At 38.4% G+C, this 23,385-nt stretch overlaps 1 protein-coding gene across 1 annotated transcript; it reads right to left on the bottom strand.

Annotated features, from left to right (window-relative positions):
* Positions 1–212: 212 nt before the first annotated feature.
* On the bottom strand, positions 213–23,385 carry LOC145785215 (uncharacterized). Its single transcript, XM_082596902.1, has 24 exons — positions 22,822–23,385; positions 21,952–22,001; positions 21,459–21,567; positions 21,156–21,281; positions 20,314–20,438; positions 19,328–19,814; positions 18,380–19,112; positions 14,517–14,609; positions 12,811–13,391; positions 12,176–12,498; positions 11,495–11,558; positions 10,733–10,816; positions 10,063–10,210; positions 9,430–9,551; positions 8,995–9,064; positions 7,441–7,587; positions 6,919–6,957; positions 5,932–6,139; positions 5,666–5,734; positions 5,171–5,527; positions 4,878–5,090; positions 4,444–4,504; positions 4,242–4,360; positions 213–1,806 (listed from the first exon to the last, which is right to left on the bottom strand). The coding sequence occupies exons 1-24, from the start codon at positions 23,383–23,385 to the stop codon at positions 1,800–1,802; spliced, it is 4,899 nt and encodes a 1,632-aa protein (XP_082453028.1). The 3' UTR covers positions 213–1,799.

Here is a 23,385-nt window from a genome sequence, read left to right as displayed (position 1 = left end):
CGAAACTTCCTAAATTATTTTTTTGAAGAGGATCTCTCTCAAATCAAGGATTGATATGCTCCAAATAAACAATCTTTGCTGTTAAAGCCTAACAATATCATAGTCGTCCATTCAGGGATGGTTCCAGCAAGCTGCTTAACCCCTTGATGAGAACCTAACTTAACCTGTGTAGCTATGTCTCTGAAGTTTGCTGTAGGCTACAACCAAGTAAGCTAAGTGAGCGATTAATTTTATTCAGACAATGTGATAATCAAGCAGCATCATGTGCAACACAAATCAGTGTCATTTCTATACGAAAACTACTATGTTATTTAATGTAAAATTAGTAGCAATAAAGGAAATTGTAAAAATCTACTGTACAAAACAAAAACTATTCATGTTGGTGCATCCCAGACGCTAACACTCAAAATAGCGCGACATAAAAGTGACACAATGATATTCAGATGCTGGAATTGGAAACTCAACTTAAGCAAAACAAGATTTCGCTACAAAAAACAGCAAATAAGTTCCAAAATGCAATTTAAAACTATTCTCACATGGCTTTAAAAGATTCTTTCAGCGAGAAAATATTTTTTTGAAATATCTATTAATCAATAATTCCTCTATTTGATAAACAAAATTATTAAAACGAATAAAAAGTTTTGAATGTGAAAACTCTTTTTGTATAAAATATGATAGAGAATTTAGCAAATTCATTTAAACAAAACTAACTGATCATTTTTTCTGTCATCTTTGAGCATAGGCTTTATGTAGATCTCACAATTTGTAAAACAGTAGTTGGTTAAAATGCTGAGGCAGTTTCATTGAGCAGCGCTAATGTACAAATGCATGATCAAGTCAGCAATGTGAAAACTAGTAGCGACAAAAATAGAAGTTTTCAGAAAGCTGAACAAGAATAAAAACAAAATATGTTCACAAAACTGTAGTAAAAATCAGCTGCTTTCATAACACGTGGTTTTTATATACAGTAGTTTGGGTTTAGTGAAATATTTCGCGTTTTCAGTGACTTTTTTGACAACGCTTGGAAAAATCATCCAGTGTTTAAAAAAAGTAATATCAAAACTCATAGTCATGTTCCTTCCTCGTATTGAGGGTTGGATACAATGCGCCATTGTTCTCGACTGTTCGTACTGCATTTTCATAACTTGATTTTGTCCATTTAGTGATGTTCGAATACCAAAACTAGCCAACTGAAAGGAAAACATCAAAGTCACCCACCTTCTAAGGTTGAAAATGGTAGGCTGGTGGTTGAAAATGACTTCTATTTTTTAAAGCACTACTTATGTTGAATGTCACAACTGGTAAGAAAATATCCACAAAAAAGCTTCACACTTGTGGCGCTAGACAGCATGTTAACAAATGGTCACAATGCTATCTTCCCAGCTAACAAAAATTGACATCGCTAGACGTTGAAACGTTGTAAAAGGGAAAGTTTTGCTAACTGGGTTAATTAGAGTTGTATTAACAGTCAACACATATATGAGATCTGTTATAAACAGTAGAAAAATATACAAAATCGATTACAAAAAGATTTCATCAAACAACACTTGTCCGTAAAAGAATACAATCAAAAAGTGCCTTTTCTCGTTAAAAGCGACATAAGTTCAACGTATCATAACGTCAGACCTCTTATGAACATTTCATTAGATATTGACAGTTTCTTTGTTGGTTTCAAAACGACATAAATCCGAAGGAAATCTCTGCTGATACTTGAACCATTGCAGCAAACATGACGTTGAAAACAGCTGTCTGTCACGTGATACTGAATGCGCTTCCACGATTTCGTCTCTCTTCAGCCTTCACCTTCTAAAAGAAAGAAGAATCGTTGATAACGCATTGGTGCTACTCTGAAAGCAAAACCCGTTATTTTTACATTGATTTAGAGATTTTATTTACATTGATGCTGCACAGTAAAAATAACGGATTTTTCTGTCAGGGTATTTCCTTCATGTGTTGAGCTTTTACGAAACAAGGTTTTATCAAGTCACAGAAACATTTTTTAGGCAATGCTAGCGCCGGGGTTCTCACAATTATGGGTTGCGATCCAAGGTTGGGTCGTACGCCTTTTTTGATAAATTGCCAATCGAAAAAATGCAAAAATGACAGATTATTCTAAATAGTCAAGTACTGCAGCGTATATTATTAAATGGCACATTGTAAAATCCAGATTGCAAAGCCAATAGCCATCCAGCACTACACATCTTCAAAGATTCACATTGTTAGTAAAAATCTGATCAACCAAATGCTTCATTCCAAGACGATTGCTTTAATGAAGCATTTTTTGACGTAATCAGGCTTTTTTACCCAGTGGTAAAAGAAGGAATCTCATATTTCGTTTGCCTCCCATTGACCAAATATCTCGCTACGCCGATATCAGCTCATGAGGAAACGAAGCAGGTAAACAAAGTCTTAGTGAAGTGTACGATAATTCAAACAACATTGCCTCTACAAGTACGCAAAACTGCCAGGATTAAGCTCTCAAAGAAGCTTTCCCAGTCAGAGGATAAAGATTCAATTCATCAATCAACTGCAAGTCTTTTGAATGCTGAAGAGAAACCATGCGGACCAGGAAACATGACATAGGCGCCGAGTTTTCAAAATAGCTGGGCGGGCGAACACGCTGTCACATCATGAAGGTTATTTTGTGTGTTTTTCAAAAGGGCGATTTTGCGAGGTTGTTGGGCTAGCCTAGTTTTACATTTAAGTGTATGTCTCCTCTAACACGATTTGGAAACAAGTAATAAATATAATTGGTACGCAACAACGTCTGGTCCTGGTAATTCAGTTCCGCATATTTTTTGTGATTGGTATGTGCGGGTTGCGGGACGAAAACTGCAATACTGTACTAGTTCCATAATTACATTACTAATGTTGATACAACACGATAACACACACACAATACATCGGTGGGTTAGTCGCTCCTAGCGGGCGCACAGATAAGAAACAAGATGCTGTAATGCAACGCAGAAGCGATTTCACGGCAATTCAGCTCCCGAGAAGCCATTTAGCGATAAACTGCGCTATTGAACCGAGCTTACATTGAATTTACAATTAGAACAGTTATATAACGAAGGAGCTGAATTGCAACTAATGACAACCAACGGTTTCATCCGGCCAAACCAACAGGTGTGCACATTTCTTATCAGTGACGTAACAGGCGCAACTGTGATGATTGAGATGACAAAATAGAGCATTTTGGCAGCAGAGTTAATTGATAACGTCTTTTGAGAGAAAATTACTCCTTTGAAGAACAATGCTACAGTTTTTACAACGATAAAACATCTGGCGATGTTAAAACGATGTAAAAGCAGTGGAAATTGAGGTCAAACTTTTGCCGCAAATGAAGTTCCTCGCATGTTTGCGCAATTTAGGCTGTCATTTATTACTACATGTGTGCTTCTCTCTGTTTTTGTTTTATTTTTTGCTATTTGTTTTTTTGGGTTTTGTGGCCGTGCTGACTACTGATATATAGCCTACTACATAATTTTTCATTCAGGCACGTTTTAAACCTTTCAAGGTTTTGCCACCTTTTCCCGTTCGTTAACGTGCTGGTAGGTTTATATCGATTTTTGTAGTTAGTATCTTTTTCGTCCCGGACGCGTTAATGACGAAAAATAAAATGATTGATTGATTTATTTAATTTATAGCACTGGGCTACGAGTGGCAGAGTAGAGACAAACGGCGCGGCCGGACACTTTTGCTCGCTTAACGGCGAATCAACGTTGTTTAACGTTGCATGAATGTTACAATGGCAATAATTGACGAAAACTAATAGCTTAATTAGTAGGTCTAGTAGGGGCTATCATATGGCGACAAAACCCTGCGAATAAGGTAAGTAGGCTAGGATCAGAAGGTGGCAGATGGTTACAGAAATTTTGGGACTTAAATTGCATTAATTTTTTTTTAATTCCTGAAATGTCCGGCGGGCGCGGCCCGCCCGGGACTCGGCGCCGGTGAAACATGACGTCAACGGACAGCAATTGCCGATTGCGTGATCTGGTATATCCATTGGCCCACAGCGAGAACACAAAGGTCTATACAGCCATTTGAACAATGGCATAAGGAATATAAATGTACAGTATGATACGCACTTTGCTGGAACGAATAGCTAAAATTTTCCGAAACAATTTTAGAAAACTGAAATGACCTGAAAAAGCCATGATGGCAGTATAAGGATAAAAAAAATCTATTCTTGAAGAATGTGGAGTGTAAAACAAAGTTCAAAAATATGCATTGTTTACCGATTATGATGGGGGTTCCTCATCCAGTCATTATTTCCAGGAGCTCGTCTTCCAGGAGGAGGATAACCAGAATGAGCGCTCGCCATTAGCTTGGATGGCAGCATCTGTTTCTTTTGAGGCTGCAAAAAAGATAAAGTGAAGTTTTCCGTCGAAATAACGTTTAAGAACGTTGTATTCATGAAGTAGTGCGAGAAATCCAAACCTGCTCAAAGTCATTCCCTCTCCTTGGATCACGGCCAGGGTCATGGCCTTCCAATTCTTTGCTGAACAGAAAAAAAACAAAAAGTCAATGAAATGAACACCAGAAAATAATAGTTAGACTTGTTAGAGAGAATTTTTCTCACTTGTTTACTCTGGTTACTTGTTGATGTGGATGGTAAAAGGCGTCAGGGAGTATTTAAGCAATGCATTCTTTATGACATGTACTATTGTACTTTGTCCTTAAAAAAGTGCAATTTTGTAGGTAATTTTCTTGCGCTGCCGTGAAGGTCTCCAACTCTCCCACCAGTATAAATGGAAACTTCTTTTAGCATATTTTGGTCGCTTCCTCATTCTCGTGTTTGATCAACTATATGAAGTATATGTGTTGCAACAACATTTAAAAAATGGACAAAAACGATAGAAATGCTCTCCTACCGTGGTCGCCATCTTGGATCATTGACCCACGCTCTTCTTCTGGTTGTTGGTTCATCTTCTGCTCTCCTCCTCCTGTATTGCTCAACCCACTCCGGCTCATCCGAGTGTTTATTGCGATGATGATGGTACGGTGGCTCCTCTCTTCTGTGATGTGATCTCGGGTAAGGAGGCTCATCTCGTCCATGTCTGTACGGACTTACAGGACGATTCCCTCTGTGGTAAAAATGCGGTGCATGGTATCAATCTGAAGAAAATTAACAACGCACCAACCCAAAAACAAGCAATATACTGACCGTGGTCGCTCCGACTTTCGAGCTCTGTTGTCCCGGTCCAAATCCCTGTCTCTAGATCGGTCTCTACCTCTGCGGTCCGGGCTAAAATTTCGGTCACGTGATTTAGAACGTCCTCTACGCTCCGGTGATCTTAGTCGATCACGTGATCTAGAACGTCCTCTACGCTCCGGTGATCTTAGTCGATCACGTGATCTAGAACGTCCTCTACGCTCTGGTGATGTTAGCCGATCACGTGATCTCGATCTGCCACGTGGATTAGGACTCATTTGTCGTTCCCGAGATTTCGATCTTCCTCTTCTTTTGGGACTCACATCCCGCTCATTTGATCTTGCTCGACTCCTGCGGCTGCTTCTTCCTCTGCACAAGAAACGAAATTAAAAATTTTAAACAACAGTGCGCTGCAGATGATGACGTCTAAACTGAAGCTCAAATCTTGAGATATGGCGAGAAACATTTTCCATCTGAAACCATGAATCGACGGAACATAACGCTCACCTTTCCTCTCTATCGTCAAAGCTATCGGAGTCGGTTTCGTCGCTATGGGTTCGTTCCACTACCGGATCTCTGAAGCGCATGCACAAGTGTAGTTTACAATGAGAATAAGAATCTGGTAAAACTGATGGAATAGTCGCAAAATTACAGGAGTGAACAAGTGGGGCAAAAATTATCTTGAAAACAAATGATCGTGACCGTGTTTGTTTCATGACTTTTAGAGAAAATGTAACGCAAGATGACGTTGATATTGTGACCAATGAATGCACCTGGTTGATTTTGGTTTGCTTTGACGATACACGTCACGATTATCCTTTGTGTGTTTGTCAATGGGAGAACGGGTCGGGGACTTGACAGGCGAGGTTGACCGCTTCGCCTTTCGTGCGATCGCTTGCACCGACTTCAGGGCTCGGTCTTGCTTTTTGGCGGCAGAGCGAAGCGCGTTATCCCGCGCGGATTGAAATTGATCCAGGAGGGCTGAAAAGGAGAGTATGAAGATCACAGTTCCCTCCATTTGACGGCACAAAATTGGTCGCTCGGGAAGTTTTACAAACCAACTTCCACAAACAGCATGCAACACAGATACAATGGTGTTCATTAGAAAGTAAAACGAGCACTACTTAAAACTGAAACACAGTTGAAAACGCATTTTTTTTTGTTATGGGCCTCATTTACAAAACCCTAACCATTATGTTGGTTGTACAATGTACATTTCATAGACATATCATTCCTTATGATATTAAGCATCTAGTCAAATACCAAGCATAGTACCAACTACCGTAATGCAAAACTCAACTAAAGGGTTTCAAGCATGATATTCCAAAATATGTTGACAATATCTGCTTAAAATATTCATATCAAATTCGACTGCTCTTTGTGTGTAAGTAAATTGAAAAAATAAAACGTTTCTACACGATTTGGTGTCGTCAGAAAATATTTCTATATGCCAAGAATAAGACAAAAAAGATACGTGTTTTCAGAGATTAGTAACGAAATATGATAACATGCAATCTTCTGTCAATGAAAATTGAATTTCACACGACATGCAATCCAATTGCAATCAGCCGTAATTATAATTGAGAAATCACCATTCGTTCAAAAACTGTTCGAAAAGTAATATATTCGCCTTCTCAAAGTTTTAACCATTAAAAATAAGCATAACATTGAGAGCATTGATATGATGATATTGCCAGTTCAAGTGATGGTACGTTAAAACTTGATTCGGTTAGTATTTGGTTAATGCTGTGACGCCTAACCTGATCCTAGCCTTTTTTGCTTCGGCGTATTTCCAAATCCTTTGGTAAAAATCAAACCACAAATTAACTTCTCAGGTGATTAATATACAAAACGAATCTACACCAAACTGTTGCGCTTGACAAATTGAATACTTCATTGCTTCCATAAAGTCACACTGCGTTGCTTTTATGAGTAGAACGTTGACAAGGAAAGTAGCAAAACTGGTCGTAACCCATAACGTGTATATAACTGTTTTGTTAGTAAAGTTGATCATCTGTGGCTATTATTGTGGTTGCTAATGAAACTGCATAAGCAATTAAGCATACAGCACAGCAGAAGTGTCAGACACAAGCACACAACAGCAAAGTTACACCGATTCGTTTGCCAATAACATTATACAACATTTTTAGTAAATTTAAAAAATTAAATTAAAAAAGCATAAAGAAGTATCCCATTCCCATCGGTAGGTTGGACAGAGCTTTTTGATATCAAACTGTGCAATGTGCATGCCAAAAAGTTGAATCTTGCATATTGCAACTTACCGGTATAAGTAGGCGGTTTTTTCCGGTCATTACCGGCTGGTTCCTGTATGTCCGGCAGTGGATTTTCGGCTTGACGTTTCAAGGCTTCTTCGCTGGGCATCTTGAAGACGAACTTACTGTTGGTGTCTTTCTTCGCTTCCCGCTTTGCTAGAGCAGAAGAACGCAACAATGTAAATTCAACAGCAAGTTACGTTAAAATTCCAGTAATAAACCTTGTTTTTAGAGTTGCTTATTTCCATCTGGCTAGTACATCGTGATTGTTGGGCATGAGTCAAATTATTGTAATTAAAGCAAACGCTACCTTCATATTTCTTACTCGGCAAAATGGTAATTCTTGCATTGATTCAACGTCTGCAGACCTTGATTAATGCAAAACAGACCAGTCTTGCAGGCTGGGGTGGACTCGTTCACAAGCCGTACTTTCAAAGACTAGCTCAGTGGCTGGCTTGTTAGAGCCGCTGTCACTGATTCTTGGTTCGATTCCAGGTCAGGTCATAACAAAAACTTGAAAAAATGACAGCGATTGTACTTTTTCATGCGTAAAGCAATGAGAAGTCGGAAAACAACGAAAAAGGTGATCTGACGACAACCATGACAACTCACCAAAAACGGATTGTTAGTAAAAGTATTGCTCTGGTCTAGAAACTGTTGCTTAAATATTCAAGAGATTGAAATGTGAAACATAGAATGAACTTGCCAGTGCGTTTCTGATATTTGCACAGTCACCGAAGTAAGATGAGAAATACTACAACAGCGAGTGAATGTATAAATTGTAAAAACATTTGAAGCAATCTGTTACTTTGACGTTATGTTACGTCAAGTAGTAAATTTAGATGAAAGTGGTCAACACAGAACATTGGACAAACATGAAATGCGAGATAAGACAGAAAGGAAATTACAAACTCGTAAAACCAAACCGTAAAAAAATTTAACAGCCCAAGAAAAATAGCAAAATTTAACGTTATTTCTTACGCAAAATGACGTTATGAAAGTGAATTAGGAAACATACACTGGTCAACTCAAAGTTTTTAACTTTAAATCTTTCTCAGTTCCAGCATTCATTGCATATCACCACAAAACGACTCATCACCATATTAGCTGGCAAAATTTGTTCTTTTTCACATCGATTCACCGTCTGGAGACCTTGAATCAATGCAAAAAAGACGAATTTTGCTAATTGAAGGAGTTTTCTTGCAACTCAGAAATGTGACAATAAGGTTTTTTTAACCGGTAATTCTGTAACAGCATGCAAAAAAGAAAACAATCGCTGCCACATTCAAAGTCATTGGTATAACCTGGCCTGGGACCGAACCCATGACGTTCTAGCACCAAAGCCGAGGGCGATAACCTCTTGGCCACTTAGATGGTGCAAACTTTCTTTTCAAAAAGTTATTAATCCAAAACAAAGCAATTTCTTGAATCGTTCTTAAAAAACACGACTTTCGAGATTGGAAATATTTTTGATATTGACTTGCTCAATGCTCATCTCGCAAACCAGACAACTGACTAAGTTACCAGCGGATGACAACGTTACTTTACATAGCAGCAACGCACCAGGTAGGGACAGATCAGTCTGTGTTCCTTCAGTCAACGCTTTTTTATTTCTTTGCGACTGTCTTGATTTCTAAAAAATAAGAAATATGAAGTCACACCTCAACCAGCAAATCTGCCTTTTTGCATGGTAACAAAGCAGCTAGATAGACGTTAAAACAGTGTCAACAGGCAAATTTTGTCGCCTCGGCTCAACATATTAAAGGTTTTATTCAGGCTTACGCTGGCAGTTGAAGATTTGAATTAAGTGGACGGGAAGGCAACGAAACCAATTTTCCTGTTTACCTTTCTTCACACATGCCTGTGTCTTGGTTTTAAGCGGTGTCGAACCAGCGCCCTTCCGAACGTCAAGCCAAAGCTCTCACCACTCGTCTATGCAGCCGACGCTGCTGAACCTGACAAGTTACAACCTCAAAGTTGATGGCACACAACGCATACCTCAGTGGGGTTATTAGCAAACACTTTTGGTTTCTGAGTCTTGATTGGTGATGCTTGTGGCGCCACAAGGTCATCCGAGGTCACGGTGATCTCACAATTCGCAGCAGAATCATCAACAGAGGCTGGGTAAAAAAATTAATCAGTTGGATCAGTGGCCTTGAAAGCATTTCCGCTCGATAGAAAGTTATTATTAATAAACTTTTGTCCACTCTACAAAAACAAAACTACGTGTGATTTCAGAGATTCACATTCCACTCAAGTCCATTGATTCGTGCACATGCAATTAAGGCTATTTCATTGCCTTGAGTGATTGCGTTGCAAAATAGCCTTGATGTATCTCTTCCATCTTGCAAAACACAAGTTACACAGAAAGTAATTTGCAAAACAGAAGAATAAAGGCAAGTGGATGTTTGTGCTGGGGTTTTGCTGCAACTGTATCTTACATGCATGCAAAACATGAATATTTAGCGTCTGGGGCGAGGACTTCCTGTCAGTAACCCCCTCCCTTCTTCTGGAATCGCATCGTGTAGAAAAGAATCTTGCAGATCTATACCCAGCTTACAAAATTGGTTTTGGTAAAAAAAAACAATGTATATAACTGTGTTATAATTAATGATACCGGACTTGCCATACCTTCCACGAGAGCCCCAGAGCTAAACGCTCGACTGGGAGGCTTGCGGGAAAGTCGTCCTGCCTTCGCCAAACGAGCTCTCTCCATCGCGTGGTTATGGTTCAGTGGATGCGGCTCTTCATCGGCGTCCGGAAGAGAGCTGTGTTCAGCCTTTGAAAACAGCAATGAAGTAGTTTAATGACGTGGAAGTGATAACACAGTTAAAACACAAACGATCTTAAATGTAAATGAAAAGGGTTAAAACCTCATATCAGCTGCTAATGAAATACCAGGCAATTCAGGCATCAATAACAAAATTGACTTTAAGACCAAAATGCATTAATTCTTCACACTTTGCATAAAAAATGTAAAACAAAAATCAGCAGTAAAACTTCATTTGGAAAACAATTTTGTTAGCAACTAATAAGAAACCTGGAACAAGCAGCAAAATTCGAACAATAATATTATTTGTACAATTGAACAACTGATTAAACACTGGGCACATTGTCAAGATATCTGTGCCTGGAAATAGAACCTATGTCTTCAAAAGTGTTTTATTTTCGGCTGTAAATATTTTGCCTATGTAGGTTCGTTGCGTAGTTGCTCAATGCTCAGTGTACCTTAAATTATTTTTATTACTTTTCACAACCAGCTCTTCAATTGCATCGATTGAACGCTATGAGATTGGCTTACCTGTTGCAAGAGAGATTTGTTTGTCTTCTTCAACGAACTTCGCTCAGGTTTTCGTGGAGCTGTAGGTCGAGCGCCCACTATCGGCTGAAGATGAGCCATAAAAAATTAACAACACAGTTGGCATTCCAGTTCATAGACCAATCCATGTAAAAATCACTTAACCGTTCACCTTCAATTAAAGGTTAATCTCTTCTTCACCTATGAATATTAAATGCTAAGTAAAAGCTTCAATTGTAGAGGTGTATGCCTGAAAACTGTGTTGGCCTAAAGCTACATTTCTACTGAATTTTTGGAACAGTACTCTCGGAAGATTCTCTTTATGACAACAAGTTTTCGCTACTCTAATGATGTGGAGAAGGAAATTAGAATTTAACTTTTGGCGTGGGAAGTTAAAAGCTTTACAAAATGCTCCTTATTTTTCTCCGTGTGCACTGAAGTGGACGAGAGTACGATGACGATGAGATGGCAACGTTTCTTAGACGAAAAACTGCGATTTACAACCGAAAGTTAACTTTTGAATTCAAAACCGAAAAGCAACGCACAATCGCTTTCATGTATGAAACTTCAAAGTATGATTGTAGTCCCATGGATAGTTCAAAAGATGTATCATAAATACAAAATAGAAGTTTTGTGCTATATAAAACACCTAAAATCATATAACATGTCTTCAAATAATAAATGCATTTAAACAACGGATACTAAGAATACACTACAGAAAAATATCAAACATTTCATAGTTCTGATGAAGTTAAGTACAAATACCTGCTGTTGGCTGTTCTGTAGGTTGCTAGGATATTGGTCTTCATTCAGTCCATCACCAGGTTGTCTGAAACCAATGAATAAAAAATAATCATCATAATAAAAATATTTTTTTACTAATTATAAAGCAATAGATTTATTAAGGTAAAGATAGCAAGACAAATCAATATCTTTTTTGCTTGATTAGTTTTTGATTTCACATTATGGCTGAAAGTACTGTATTATTTATCACCATTGTCATGTACAGCGCCCAGGAGCATAGTTAGCACTGTGGATGTGGTGCTATATAAATGTTGTTATTATTAACTTATAAGTATATTAAATAGTGATGCGATTTTTTGCATAGGGAAAAAGGTAAAGGTAAGTCCCATATTTGAATCCAAGCATCGAGGGATGAGAAGATAAGGTTCTCATTATACTAAGCCATCGTCGGCACTAACGAGAGTAGGGTGGCCAGTTCTTTTCTCTCGGCCGCCTTTACTTCAGCAACTATGCCCACCCAATTTATTACACCCTGGGTAGAGGTGAGCGGTGTTTTGTCAACAACGAGTATAAGCCGGGAGTTGAACCAGGATTGCATGATTGGAAAGCGAGCGCCTTACAGAACAATGAAACATAAGTTGTTTGGAAATAGGCAATAATCACAGAAGGCAAGAGGTCAGGTTAACAAGCCACGCTCATCACCTGTACACTTGTTGAAACTTTTCTCCAGCAGGAGCAGGACGAGGTTGAAGAATGTCTCTTCCTCCATCTGGAGGAGCACTCCTAGTTGTTTGAGTTGATGTTGCTGGATGAAGGAGTCCACTTTGACCTTGACGCGGAGGCTGCCGAGATGTTGGTGGAGGAGTAGGAGCGTCAACGTCGATTCCATCGGAACTGTCTTCCTCATCAACAGGATCAAAAGGATGACGAGGAACGTGAGGATGGGAGCGGATGTTGTCCCCACCGGTGGGAGGCTGTCGCGCATGATGCTGAAGTGAATCATCTTGAGACTGAATCGGAGGTGGCTGGTTTTTGCAAAGAGGAGTTCATATATTACAATAAAATATAAGTCAGTAGGAGAAAGCACAATTTCATATTTTACTTCAAGTAGAAAAAGCAGTCTATTTTACATTGATTCAAAATCTGTAAACATCGGATTTTGTCCGCTAGAACAGCACAACTAAAAGCGCCAAGTTTTTGTCAGCGTGCAAGGTAGGGCACCAATGCTGGAATTAGGAAAGTATTTCAACAAAATGTAGGCGCTCAAAAGGGAAACATTAATTACTTGGACGGGCATTTCAATGCACAATTGGTAAAATATATAATTTTTTAAATACCCGTGTCTGCTCTCCTTTTGGTTGGTTTGGATATTCCTGATTGCCATACTGCGTAGAACCATAGTTGTGGTATCTTTCAGACTGGTTGTAATTGTTCGATGATTCTGGCAACATGTCCCCTGCTGAATGACGCGGTCGCTGATCTGCATCTTGACTAAACTGAACGTGCCTCTTTTCAGCAGAAGTAGAAGCGTTATCAATCCGGTTGAATTGAGGCGAGCCACTGAATTGCTGTTCTTGATTTCGAGAAGGATTCTCAAGACGTGATGGGATGTAAGAGTCACGTGGTCCATACCGATCCTGGTCACGTGATAATGGCTGATTTTGTGAAGGTGGATTGTGATCCCTGATTGGCTGGTTGGTTTCGGGCCCGCTGTTGAATTTCTGATAACTTTGAGCAACAACCGCTGGCACGTAGTTGCCTTCGTCAACTGGCGACCTAACAGCGTCTTGTGGTAGGTCGAAGTTATCACGAACATAATTTTGATTGGTTCGTCGATCGTTATAGTCATAACCACGTGACCGTTCATCGTGCGGCTGTGATTGGTTGTAAGATCTTGGCTCATCTTGCGCGGTTTCATCTGGAAATATTAAATTCGTCTCTAGTACCGTATGCACATCAGTGACATCACACGACATGGTCTTACAGTTACATTTTAGTCATTAAAGTACTAACAAAACTTTACGTTTCACACTACATTGATCAAGTTAATTGTCCACTCAGTAAGCCAGCGGTTATGCACCAAGCACTTCAAACAAAAAAATCAAATCAAGCAATAATTGTTAAACTTTTAGGAAAAATTAAAACCAGTGCAAGTGTATGGATTATCACACGGAAAACAGCCAACAATCAACAAAAACTTTACGATTACCACGTCATTGTCCACCGTGGTAACTGCACTTGCATTTACGATTCAAAGCTATTGAAGCCTTCACAGGTACCGTATTTGGAACAGGTGGGTTTAAATTTCAAAAAAAAATACAAATGTTATGGTAGAAGTTCATGCCAGTGAGTGCTTCATTAACACTTTCACAATTCAGCAGCTTCTTTCATTCCAATCATGCACACGCATCACAATCAATTGTGACAAGCTATGAATGAATTCCAATCATGCACACGCAGTGTCAAAATTAAAATTTGGTTTACAAATCATGTGTGAACATGCATGCAATTAAAACGGGACATTTAGGCGCAAATGATTTGAGGAGACGGCATATACGGAAAAACGATGGCGCCAAAATACTATAAAACTGTGAGTTATAATAAATGGTTAAATGGATTAAACTTCCAAAAATGGCAAAAAAAATTTTTAACGGTATTTCAACTTTTCTGATAGCAGAATTGGATTAAAAGCATGAATTGATATATTACGAAACGTTTTATAATAATAGTTCAACAACTGCCAGTTAACAAGCAGCATTACATTCTTCGTATCTTTGAAAATTTCGAGAAAAAAAGACCTACTTCATTGTACCACAAGGTTTGGAGTTTGGACATTAGACTTTGCTATTGCACAGACAATTACTGCGAAACCAGCCGTTAAGACTTGGTGAGAATTTTTCAAAAGCGCAGTCTCTCTCACAGCATTAACTTGCCGTGTTTCAAGCATTACCGTACTGAGTTGTGAGTTAATTTTCTATCAATTCACTCCAGCCGTATAATTATTCCAAGCAACAAGCAATGTTTCTACGCGACCATATATTACATTGATGCCTTGTGGTAGTTTGTTGTGACGGATAGACAAGTCCTGATTCGCGATCGTCATAAAACTGCACGTTGTCTGGGCGGTATTCGGAAACTTTACACAAGAGATAATGACGTCAGCAGAGAAAAGTTACTCGAACATTAAGAGGGAATAGTGTAGGCACATTTGTCATGAAAAAAGGTTTCGTGTATTTTTTTTGTTAAAAGCAAAAACTTTCTTGATTTTGTCAGATGATACAATAAAGATGAAAAAAAATTAGGGTGGCATTTTTTCTGTGCACTCTAATGACCAGAAATCCCCTATCAAAATGGCCAAAATGAAATTTTGGCCCCATTCATGAACAGTAAAAAATTTATAAAAGTACTTTATGACGTAAATACTTTGTAACAAAGTTACTTTGTGACGCACATACAGCAAGCTTATTGAATCATTTTAATCAGCTGTTTTTTATAATTTGTGACGTCATAGATGAATGACAGTAGGCTACCAGAGAGAACCCAAGCTTGTATAACGGTTTTTACAGGTTTACTCAGGCTGCTGGATAAAAATAACAAAGAAGTGATGCTGGAGTAAAGGGCGAAACAGCCTGTTAAAATTTTTCAATAAATTGAAGAACTCATAGTAGCTGCTTTTTATAGCTAACTGCTCTTGGCTGATGCTGAGCTGCGTCGGAGTCTGCCTCGCTTTCTGACCTAGTCTTATTCTGAAACGATCCCTGTTCCATATCTAGAAAGCTAAAACCTCAATTGCTAAGGTAACAGGGATCAGTTGTCAGTAGATGTTACAGAAAATATATTTCGCACTTATTCAGTGCATCGTCAGTTCTGATCAGAACTGACGATGCACTGAATAAGTGCGAAATATATTTTCTGTAACATCTACTGACAACTGATCCCTGTTACCTTAGCAATTGAGGTTTTAGCTTAGCTGCTTTTTATGTAGAAATAGTTTCTGGCGATGATCTGCGAAGCAAACAGTTTGCGAGTAGCCAGAGTGTCTAATGATAAAATGTGATGCACAAATAAACCACTATTGCCCATGATCATTTAAATTATGCACGCCTTTTACCACTTTACATTTCTACAATGCAGCAAGCAGAAAAGGAGCACCCAGAGATCTTGGCAGAGTTCATGAAAGGGAATTTCTGCGTAACCAAAGGTGTTGCTGGATTCACATCAATACGTGCAGACCACGGAATTGAACAAGAAAATCGTGAACTCAAGGTTATTGGAGGCATAGTTGGAATTGCACAGAATCAAAAGTCACTGGACAAATACTTTCTCATCGCACCCAAACTCTCAAATTTGCAGCATGACTTTGAAAAAAAGTACTACTCTGGTAGCAAGGCAAAGAGAACGCAACACCATGAGCTCACAGGAGGAAAACTCTCTCGAATAACGCAAAATGCTATCAAACTCAGCGTAGTATTTCACGAGCATAGAAACCCATTTGAATCCTCTGACGAAGATGAAATTTACAATTTGCTCACCAAAGCAGCTATGAACGAAACTGCTACCAACGACATCCTTCGGCGTGATGAGATTGGGCAACATATTTTCGAAAGTTTCGTCATTGAACGAGTGAACGTCTTGTAGAAGGAAAACTTTGCGTGTGGGACAAAATGACCAGAAAGAAACTGTCTATATTCGAAAGTGCCAATGCAATTGCAAAAATCAGCATGGGAGACAAGATAATCAAAATTAAAGAAGAGCGAGGACTGTTGCAGCGTTTCATTGTAATATCAAGAAGTCGACCGGAGATGGACCTCAAGGAATGAATCGGAACGTATGAGTTTGGTGTGGTGCCCCGATCCCTGTTTGCTTCAGATGGATCCCTCCTGCTGGCATATGATAAGGCATCAATACTCCGTCATCTTGAGAAGCTGCTGGATACCGGTAGTAACAGACAACGGGTACAAGTTAACAGGAATGAGGTAACTGTTACTCAGCTGTCTGATAACCATTCATTCCAAGTACCTTTAAAGATGACAGCAGACACAGCAGTTGAATATACCACTGTGGACCTACCAGATGAACTGACAACTCACCAAGTGATCATCATTGATGGGAGGGCTACGGTAAACGCAGTTACCAAAACGGAACAAATGAAAACATGCCAAGACTTTGCCGAAGCCTTTTTTCAGATAATTTGTAACATGGGTACATAGCATGACGAGATCAGGTTGGTGTTTGACCGGTACATCGAAACATCACTCAAGCAACAGATGCGGACAAAGAGGACCAAGAGAAAGTCAATATATTACCACGTGAAAGACAACACTTTAATCCAGAATATTTCCCTGAAGGACTTTTTCTCAGATATCCGCACCAAAGGAGAACTGACCGAGTATTTAGCTGAAAAGGTTGTACATTACAGCAAGAGCTCCAACAACAGACTGAAAAAACTACTGGTGACATCGGAAACACAAACCAAGGGCAATGTTAATATTCCAGACTCGCTCCTGACTCACAGCCAAGAAGAGGCAAACACTTTGATTGTTCTGCGCGCTCTAACTGTTCCCAATGAAACAGAACTGGCTGTCAGTTCCCCAGACTCGGACATCTTGTTGTTGCTCATCTACATGTATCCACACTTACCCGGGTCTAAAACTTTCCTTACGGGAAAGAGCAGATTGAAGAGGGACATTTGTGTGCGAAACATATACAACAACTTGGGACCAAAGCGTGCTTTTGCACTTCTAGGTTTTCATGCTCTGACTGGTTCCGATATGACTGGGAGATTTGCTGGCAGAACCAAAGACTTGGATGCGAAGATACGAAGGAAACGTAGATGCGAAGGAAAGTGCAGCTGCCACAAGAACAATATTCCATGTAGGCTACAGAAGTCTGTGGCTGTGGTCTCAGCTGTAAAACAAAACTATCCAACCAGTGATAAATGAAGACTGAAAATTTGAAGATGAATTGCTTTCTTTGACATTCAATAAATATTATAAATTCCGTAGATGTCGGTTGTTAACGATAACTGCCATTTAATCAGACGGCCTAAGACTTCTTACATCTTTCGCGTGTAATACGACTTAAAGGATCGAACATTAATTCAAGTTTCATTGTATTTATATCAGTTCATTGGCTTTCTAGTTGCGTATTCTTTGTGAAAATGCATGCATTTAAGTTAATACAGTCCTTTGTGTAAAATTACAAAATTACGTGGGTAGCTTAGCATACGTTTCGGGTGCGCGGGGGTTATTTTGAATAACATTTCAAAATTTGACACATGTATATCATATATGAAACATAAATTCGATGATCCCATTAGATTTCCTGGCTCAGAAAACATATATTCAGATATTTTATTTGTAATTCTAGCCTATATACTTGCGAAAACATTGCATAATTATTGTTGTGCCCCATTTTGGACGCCATCTTGGATTTCGTGGCCAAAAAATGTTCAGAAAAAATGCCACCCTAATTTTTTTTTAAGCTTATCATGTTTTCTTTCAAAAACAAGTGAGTTTTTGCTTTTAACAAAAAAAAACACGAAATTACAAATATGCCTACACTAGAAGATGATAATGAAGTGGTTAAAGCTTTGTGTTGTGCAACCGCTTATGGCGAAACACTTCCACAAAAGAAAGATGAGCAGAGCAGTCATATAATAAGATTATATTGTACATTTGTGAGTATCAGTGTGACCACATCAGAAGTGATCATAAAACAGACAAGATGCAAAACTGGATGATGACAATCATTTCTTCATAAAAGTATATAAATTACCATTAAAACACAAACGGTTTTTCGTTGTTATGATGGGACACTTGAGTATGAGCATTGAGCAACTTTAAAAACGTCACGGAGCAAGCACACACCACAAATAAAATTAGGAAGCAGGTAAAATCAACTTACTATCATTTCTTGGTCTGACGTCTCGATTCGAAGAGAATGGCTGGGTAGGTGGAGGAGGCTGAGAACCACTTTGACCTCTTCCAGGATGCTGGGGATGTGACTTTTCAAATCTCACTCCTACCACCATTGCTTCTTCTGAATGAGGATGTGCGTTTGAGTAAGAATTACGAGAACTGGGAGCTTGCACATCGGGAGGAATTCTTTCACGTTCCAAGTTATCAAGGTAGCTCAAACTTTGGCTGTGTTGAGGAGGAGGCTCAAAATGAGATAAAGGGGGTCTGTTGGAGGAGTCGTACCTATTGTCTTCAAATCTCTGTTTATTTCGTTGTGAATAACCATCTTGATATTGGTTAGGTGGGGCCTGATAGCTTTCTCTCGGTGCATTAGGTTCTCCAAGGCGCTCAAAGTTGTTTTGACTATTAAAATTTGATCTCTGTGATGAGGGATATTGTGATGAAGACTCTTGATAACGAGTTGTTGATTGATGAGGAAACTCTCCTGGTGGATGGTGGGAGCGAGGAGACATCTGTTGAGAATGTTGATAGGATGGAGATCGAGGTTCATGAAATGGTTGTTGCTGCCTGGAGGACCAGTTATCATTTGATGAAAGCCGTGGTCGAGGAGGAACGGGCCGTGTATTGTTATACCGGTTAGGTCCATAAGATGAAGGCTTTGGGGGAAGAGGTATATTTGAGCCAGGCTTGTCAAACAGTTGCTGAACTGCACGTACTCCCTGTGAAAACCACAACATTAGCCAAAAGTAGATGGTATGGCATATGCACACAGTAATACTAGACTAGCTACTTTCAAAAGTGTTCAGAACTTGACGGACAGAGAGAACAAGCACATGACAAAAGAAAGCGAGTGCCGAGTACACTCTAAACAGAAATGCCTTTGCACTTTGCAAAAACTTAATCTGTACTGTGAACAGTTACTACACAAACTTACCTTAATTTGTTGGTTAATATCCACCCCTGAATCTTTATTGAAGTGCTGTTGGCTTTGCTGTTCATGGCCGCCAGCTTGACCAGGCTTTCGTAATGTCCAGTGTGAACCTCTGTTACCTCTTTGGGGTTCATTTCTATTGTCATGACTCTGATTTCTCGAGTTTTGACCCGGTTCTGCCGATCTCCATTCCTTGTTCTGATCTGGTGCCTGGTTTCCTACTGGCAAATTGGAACGCTGTTGCCACGGTGGAGACCTGGGACCACGGGAGTCGTATTGTGGATCTCTAGGACCCGGCTGGTATTGTGAGTGTTGGTCTTTCATAGGGCCATCATAAGAACGCTCTGTTAAAGTGGAACCGTATCCGCTACTGTCCGTATGTTCCTCTCTGTAGCCATCTCTCTGTCCGCCGTTGGGCCCAGTTGAGGGAAAAGCCCGATCGTGAGTTGGTGGCATACCGCGTCGAGGTTTTTGTGGCAGTGGAGGCCGTCTGTGTCAGATGAAACAACATTTATAAAATGATTGGTAAATTTACCAAAACAAAAATACAAGGAGATGAGGATATTTAATCAAATAGTAGAATACATGTAACAAAAAAACACACAAAAAAAACATGAAAATTAACGATCGTTCTTCATCACACAAACACAGTGTGTTTCAATTAAATCTATTCTCATAACTATCATAAGAAATTATTTTTTTACACCATCCCATTGCTTAGATTAGATACAGTAGTACACAGTCTTGGCATACGAGCTCAAATCTGGCAAAACGAACTTATTTTTTAAAAGTTAGAAGACGTAAAAATGATGAAGTCAAACTCAAAGAAAGTATCAGCAATAATTACAATAATTTATAATAATTGTATTTTCTTGACAGTTAAACAGCAAATTAAACCGTAACATGTTATGCCAATTTACAGCTGCGATAACTCAATTATGTAAATCCACAAAACGTTTAGGGAAAAATGGATGTTCACAGTTCAGCACCTGTTTTGATAATTGCGATCGGTATAATTTCGATTTTCGTCATCTAAATAAGCAGAATTTTGGTCCCTGCTGTAAGAAGATGGCGGAGAATTCGGCTTTTCACTGATTGGAGCCAAATGATGAGTCTAAAGAATAAATGATTAAAAGGAAAATTTAAACTTTTATCTAATCAAGGTGGAACTTCTGTGCCAATAAAGTAACATTTGTTGAATGATGTAGTGCTCCATCAATGTATCTTCACAGTGTTAATACAAAGGCCGTTTACTTTGTAAGTTCTTTGAATTTTAATTTCTTTCAAATTTGTTTTAAGTTTTTTTTTTGTGTAAAAACTCAACTTAGTTGACAATGTATATACAAATGTATGGACATGGTATATATATTTGGTATAGGTATAATTTGGAAGCACACTAAGTCGTTCTCTATCCTTCTTCTTTATTTGTGCAACTTCATTGCAATGCTGATATATTACATTCACAGAGACTATAATTGAAAAACTTTTCTCAAAATCATACATACTAGACAGAATAATTTACAATACTGTATCTCTAATTGTTCAAAAATCACATCAGTAAGGAAGAAATTCATTCTTTGTACAGTACCTATAACAAAACATGTTAACATCAAATCTGAGCACCAAAACAAAGCATTTGTATAAGTTTGATGAGGTAATAAAGCCTTGAAATGTTTTAAACGTTAACAAGGTATTCATTGAAATTAATAAAAGGTCAGGCTTACATGATGAGTTGATTGTCTAAAAAAGTCTTGCATTAATGCAAGTATGACAAAGTCCTATCTATTAAAAACATAATATATATGATAGAGCTCACTTGTATTGGTCCTACCTGTGATGGAGGAGGTTGTGGTCTGCTTATTTGTTGATGGGGTTGGTGGCCAGATTGTGGCCGCAAAGTAGAAGGAGGAGAGATTTTGGCAACAAGACCAAAGACAGCAACTTCACCACCATCATTCTGAAACAAATTCACAATCAGTGCATTCTTAAATTAAAAACTGAATTTAATCGACATTGAGCACACGTCAATAAAATACTTATTTAGTATTTAGTGAATGAGATCCATTACCTACTGCTGTTTAAAAGCTGTAACTTGTGATAAAATGAATTATTATCAAAGCTAAACCTTTCTCACCGTTGTCTTTGCTATGATTTCTGGCTTCCCAATCTGATTCAAATGAGCTGGTTCACTGTATGCATTAGGTCGGTTAGGCTGATGCTGATGTGATACCACGCGGCTTTCACTGAAAAAAAAATTATAAGATATACAAATAATAGCCAGAAGCCATCAATGACTTCCATCTACAAGTATTGCTTCCTGAATTACATACACAAAAAAGTGTTCAATTAACATATATTTAGAACTTTTAAATAAAAGAGTTCTGAAGAAATAAATTCTTTACACATTTTGTGAAAAATTCATACACTGCAAGTTTAACTTAAAAACCTAAATGCTTTATGCCTTGCACATTCCTACAGTACTCTAAACTAATATTGAAATGCAATAATATATAATTAACAAAAATAGTGACAACAATAGCTTGCGGTATCAAATCTGCTGTAATAAAACCAATAACAACGAAAACAAGCTAATATCAGAAAATGACAAAATGTCGCTAATTCTTTACCTGTAAGAATTTTCTCTATTATCAGGTTGTATTGGTTGTTTGTAGTTATTCTGAAATTAGAGCAAAATTTGTTGAACTAAATAACTTTAAACATATAACTTTAAAAGCAAAGGAATTAATCAAAAAAAATCAACCCCAGAATCATATCACTGACACTGAATCATAAGTTAACCCATTGGTAGGTTGATTTTAAATCAGTCATCAGCACATCTGCTGTCCAGCAGTTATTTGGTATATCTATTGGTAATCTTGGATGGTAAAAATATATTCTGAGCCCCAAAGGTTTAAAGAAAAAGCACAATAGCTAACAGTGGTTATAACCAACACTTGTAATATCAATCAATACTGAAAAGGGTGTTAACAATATTCAAAGCTGGTGTACAAGCCTCCGCCCGGTCATAAATGCTATACATAATGTGACTATACGTCAAAGATTGGAATCAACGAAGACATGTAGGGTGGAATGTGTAAACAGCATTCAACCAAACTAAAGCTGTTTAGTGTTTATGCCTAGTTATTACTTTCCCTTTACTTTACTAGTCTATTTTCTAGCCTAGTTACTACCTTTACTTTACTAGTCTATTTTCTAACTCTAACCTTCAGGGTTAAGAGAGGGTTTTGGTTAGAGTTAAAATATAAAAAAGCAGTGAAGTAGTCAAAACAAAAAACAGATACTTCACCAGGGCTATATTTTTAGTCGATTCTAATCTATGGCATATTTGCATTTTTAACCATGGCTGACACTTGTACACCAGCTCCCAATATTCTTGTGTCCATCCTGATAATTTTTTGACGAGTAGATACGGTACAAAACATTTCCCACATCATGTAATAAAATGCCAAAATTATCCAAAAGTGCACTAAAGTTACCTGAAGAGGCTCCGATTGGTTCACTGAATGCGGTCGACGATCATAAGCATTGTAATTAGGTTGGTTTTGGTCATTTTGGGAATATTCATCATTGTAATGACTTGGTGATGTATAAGGTTTGCTGATCTGCATATTCCGCATCTGCTGCTCCATACGTTGGTTGTCATTTTGCTGAGGATAACGTGGATAATTCTGTTGCTCTTGTGATCCATCATATTGTGAAAAATTGTTTCTGTCAAGACCTCTTCGATTTGTTTCTTTGTAGTAACCAGCATGCTGCTGAGAACCTTCATAGGAATTTCTGTTACTGCCCACATTTCTAGACCTGTCGTCGTTGTTTAGTTTGACTGGGGACCCTGAATAAGGTCTTTGATTGACGGGCTCACTTCTTATAAACTCATTCTGTTGCCCGGATGAGTCATGTTGTTGATTCCATGATCTGCGATCATACTCCGAAGAACGTTGCTGTTGTTGCTGATTAAACGTTCTAAAATTATTTCTCATATTCCCAGGGCCATTATAATCGTTTTGTTCATGATGATAGTATTGCACTTGACTAGACAT

Source organism: Aplidium turbinatum, chromosome 16 (assembly GCF_918807975.1).
Source record: "Aplidium turbinatum chromosome 16, kaAplTurb1.1, whole genome shotgun sequence".
Classification (NCBI taxonomy): Eukaryota; Metazoa; Chordata; class Ascidiacea; order Aplousobranchia; family Polyclinidae; genus Aplidium; species Aplidium turbinatum.
The sequence above is the reverse complement of the archived record's forward strand: the minus strand, read 5'-3'. Positions and strand labels throughout refer to the sequence as shown.